The 5,000-nt window shown below is 46.0% G+C and overlaps 1 protein-coding gene across 1 annotated transcript in view; it reads left to right on the forward strand.

Annotated features, from left to right (window-relative positions):
- The window catches only part of LOC143276951 (fatty acid-binding protein homolog 6-like), a 15,894-nt gene extending 15,306 nt beyond the window's left edge, over positions 1 to 588 (forward strand). The window contains exon 5 of the mRNA XM_076581629.1: positions 233 to 588. Within this exon, the coding sequence (XP_076437744.1) occupies positions 233 to 298 (66 nt within the window). The 3' untranslated portion in view covers positions 299 to 588. The remainder of the gene's footprint in view (positions 1 to 232) is intronic.
- The last annotated feature ends 4,412 nt before the right edge of the window (positions 589 to 5,000 follow it).

Consider the following 5,000-nt stretch of genomic DNA (forward strand, 5'->3'; position numbering starts at 1 on the left):
CCGAACGCAGTGACGCCTCCTTGAGAAACGGAAACTGATTATTTTCATCATTATCATCATAATCATTTAATATTATTGTTCAAATTAATAGTGTATTAGTAGTAGTAATAGTAGTAGTTGCAGTATCATCATCATCATAATCATCCGTATTATCATCATCATCATATCATAATTCATTCATTTATTTATTTATTTATTTATTTATTCATTCATTTCTTCATGTCTTCTTCAGACCTTTGTCGCCGACAACAAAGACAACGTGACGGCCATGCGGTACTTCACACCCCACAAGCCTTGATGTGACGTCATCACTGGTGTGACGTCATTCTCCCGCCTCGTGCCATGACGTTAATTTTTTGTCCTTACGCTTGCAAACTATGACGTCATTTCTCCATCACTCGATTCCAGCAGTATCTGTGTATTCATATCACGGATTGTCACTGCCAGGAAAAAAAAGTTTAAAAGACTTTTAAGAGAAAAAAAAAAAAAGTTTGACGTCAATTTGCTAGCTTTGGATACGTAGATAGAAAGTGTAGAAAGTATTTTGTGTATTCAGAGTAAAATTAAATTAAAAGATTTTCCCCTTCAGTTTGCGTGTAATTGGTGTTTTAGTGTGGTGTCTGTGTGTGTGTGTGTGTGTGTGTGTGTGTGTGTGTGTGAGAGAGAGAGAGAGAGAGAGAGAGAGAGAGAGCATTCAATTCCGTCTCTGTTATATCTGTCTCTACGTGTGTGTGTGTGTGTGTGTGTTTTCTTGTGTATATGTGTGTGTGTGGTCTTGTGTGTGTATGCACACTCACACACACACAGACACACACATACAGACACACACACACACACACACACACACACACACACACACACACACACACACACACACACACACACACACACACACACACACACACACACACCTGTGAATCCCCAATGACGGTCAGTTTGTAGACGGCGTCATAGGTTGCAACTGTGGGTGGTCTGCGCCATTCTCGCCGCCGCAGGGGTCTGTTCACTGGTCAATCAATCAATCAATCAATCAATCGTTCAATCAATCTACTAACCAACCAACAAACCAACCAATCCATAGTCCACCCATCCATTCATCCACCCACCCACCCACCAAATAGTAATCATTCAGTCCATCCATCTATCCATCCATCCATCCATCCATCCATTGATGAATTAGGAAGTGATCACAACAGGTAATAATTACGTCCGTCCGTCCTTCCGTTCATCCATTAGATGGTGAAAACAACAAATAATCATTCATCCAGCCATCCAGCCATCCACCAATCCATTAATGAACACAACACGTAATCATTCAGTCCATCCATCCATCCTTCAGTTAACGCAACAGGTATTCACTTAGTCCATCCATCCATCCACCCACCCATCCATCCATCCATTAATGAACACAACAGGTAATCATCCATCCATCCATCCATCCATCCATCCATTATCCATCCACCCATCCATCCATCCATCCATCCATCCGCCCATCCACCCATCCATCCATCCACCCATCCATCCATCCGCCCATCCACCCATCCATCCATCCACCCATCCATCCATCCACCCATCCATCCATCCGCCCATCCATCCACCCATCCACCCATCCGCCCATCCATCCACCCATCTATCCACCCATCCATCCATCCATCCACCCATCCATCCATCCATCCATCCGCCCATCCATCCACCCATCCACCCATCTATTCATCCATCCGCCCATCCATCCATCCATCCATCCATCCACCAATCCATCCATCCATCCACCTATCCATCCATCCATCCATCCATCCATCCATCCATCCACCAATCCATTAATGAACACAACAGGTAATCATTCAGTCCGTCCATCCATCATTCAGTGAACACAAACGGTATTCAATCAGTCCATCCATCCATCCATCCACACATCCACCCATCCAGACATCCATCCATCCACCCATCCATCCACCCATCCATCCATCCATCCATCCACCCACCCATCCAACAATCCATCCATCCATCCATCCATCCACCCATCCATCCATCCATCCACCCACTCACCCATCCATCCATCCAACAACCCATCCATCCATCCACCCATCCATCCATCCATCCATCCACCCACTCACCCATCCATCCATCCAACAATCCATCCATCCATCCAACCATCCATCCATCCATCCACCAACTCACCCATCCATCCATCCACCCACTCACCCATCCATCCATCCAACAATCCATCCATCCATCCACCCACTCGCCCATCCATCCACTCACCCATCCATCCATCCACTCACCCATCCATCCATCCATCCATCCATCCACTCACCCATCCATCCATCCATCCATCCACTCACCCATCCATCCATCCATCCACTCACCCATCCATCCATCCATCCATCCATCCACTCACCCATCCATCCATCCATCCATCCACTCACCCATCCATCCATCCATCCATCCACCCATCCATCCATCCATCCATTAGTGTATGCAACAGATAATCATCCATCCACCCATCCATCCATCCATCCATTAGTGTATACAACAGATAATCATCCATCCACCCATCCATCCATCCATCCATTAGTGTATACAACAGATAATCATCCATCCACCCATCCATCCATCCATCCATTAGTGTATACAACAGATAATCATCCATCCACCCATCCATCCATCCACTAATGAACACAACACGTAATCATTCAGTCCGTCCATCCATCATTCAGTGAACACAAACGGTATTCATTCAGTCCATCCATCCATCCATCCATCCAATAGATAGTAAACACATCAGGTGATCATTCATCCATCAGTTAGACATCCAACACACCAGGCAGTAAATCCCTCAATGGGTCAACGCGCCAGTCAGTTGATTACTCAGTCAGTCATTTGGTTAGTCAGACCATCAATCACAATGTGTCAAACCATCAATCACAATGTGTCAAACCATCGATCACAATGTGTCAAACCATCAATCACAATGTGTCAAACCATCAATCACAATGTGTCAAACCATCGATCACAATGTGTCAAACCATCAATCACAATGTGTCAAACAATCAATCACAATGTGTCAAACCATCGATCACAATCAGTCAATCAGCCAGTCAATTATTCAATCAGTCAATCAGATAGTCAATTCACCAGTCACACACACACACACACACACACACACACACACACACACACACACACACACACACACACACACATATTGACATACACACACACACACAGAAGTACACACACACACACACACACACACACACACACACACACACACACACACACACACACACACACACACAGAGATATACACACACTGACATAGACACACATACACACAGACACACAGACACACACACAGACACACACACACACACACACACACACACACACACACACACACACACACACACACACACACACACACACACACACACACACACACACACACACACACACACACACACACTGACATAGACACACAGGGACACACACACACACACACACACACACACACACACACACACACGGACAAACCTTCCACACCACAACTTTTGGTCTTTTGCCCATGGGACACAACTCATGGTGTCCCTAACAAGAACAAAGTAGCAAGTGCTACCTCCCCTGCCCAAGATGTGCGTCGCCCTTTCGTCCTCGGGCAGAACTTCGGTCAAACTTCTACAGTTTTACAATAATGTGGAGTGATGGCCTAGAGGTAACGCATCCGCCTAGGAAGCGAGAGAATCTGAGTGCATTGATTCGAATCACGGCTCAGCCGCCGATATTTTCTCCCCTTCCACTAGACCTTGAGTGGCGGCCGGTCTGGACGCTAGTCATTCGGATGAGACAATAAACCGAGGTCCCCTGTGCAGCATGCACTTAGCGCACGTAAAAGAACCCACGGCAACAAAAGGGTTGTTCCTGGCAAAAATTCTGTAGAAAAATCCGCTTCAATAGGAAAAACAAATAAAACCGCACGCAGTAAAAAAAAAAAAAAAAAAAAAAGGGTGGCGCTGTAGTGTAGCGACTCGCTCTCCCTGGGGGAGAGCAGCCCGAATTTCACACGGAGAAATCTGTGTGTGACAAAAAAGAGAAATACAAATACAATAACTGTTAGTAAGAACGTTCACGTTTCCAGTCATTTGTTGAGGGCGTGGTTGTAGGGGGCGTGGCCGACCTGTCATTCATACCGCTGACGTCCAGAAATGGTAGGGAGTGTTTAACTCACTCAGTACGGCCAGTCCTCTCTTCTCCTCTACACAGACCCCTCGGATGTCCAGTGGGTGTCTGAATAACCCAACCTTTAGCTTCCGTCGTCAGAATTGTGGTATTCTTTGTCAACATTCACCTCTTCAGTATAAGAGCCTTCCGCTTGCAATATTTGGATAGTGGTGGTAATTGGGGTGAAACGCTGTTAACGTCGTCTCTTTTGCCGTTCGTATGGAGAGAGTTAAGGGCGGTGCTCGGAATAATCGTCCCGGTACATGTCGTCTTGTATTGGCCAGGTTTGACCTCTGTCGCAATCTAATCGTCTCTCTCTCTCCGTGTCGTGTTTGTAGTTTGTATTTGTATATATATTTGTATTTCTTTTTATCACAACAGATTTCTCTGTGTGAAATTCGGGCTGCTCTCCCCAGGGAGAGCGCGTCGCTACACTACAGCGCCACCCTTTTTTTTTTTTTTTTTGTATTTTTTCCTGCGTGTAGTTTTATTTGTTTTTCCTATCGAAGTGGATTTTTTTTCTACAGAATTTTGCCAGGAACAACCCTTTTGTTGCCGTGGGTTCTTTTACGTGCGCTAAATGCATGCTGCACACGGGACCTCGGTGTATCGTCTTATCCGAATGACTAGCGTCCAGACCAACACTCAAGGTCTAGTGGAGGGGGAGAAAATATCGGCGGCTGAGCCGTGATTCGAACCAGCGCACTCAGATTCTCTCGCTTCCTAGGCGGACGCGTTACCTCTAGGCCATCACTCCACGTTGGAGTAGTTCTGTTGGTGGG

This window comes from Babylonia areolata, chromosome 33 (assembly GCF_041734735.1).
Source record: "Babylonia areolata isolate BAREFJ2019XMU chromosome 33, ASM4173473v1, whole genome shotgun sequence".
NCBI lineage: Eukaryota > Metazoa > Mollusca > Gastropoda > Neogastropoda > Buccinidae > Babylonia > Babylonia areolata.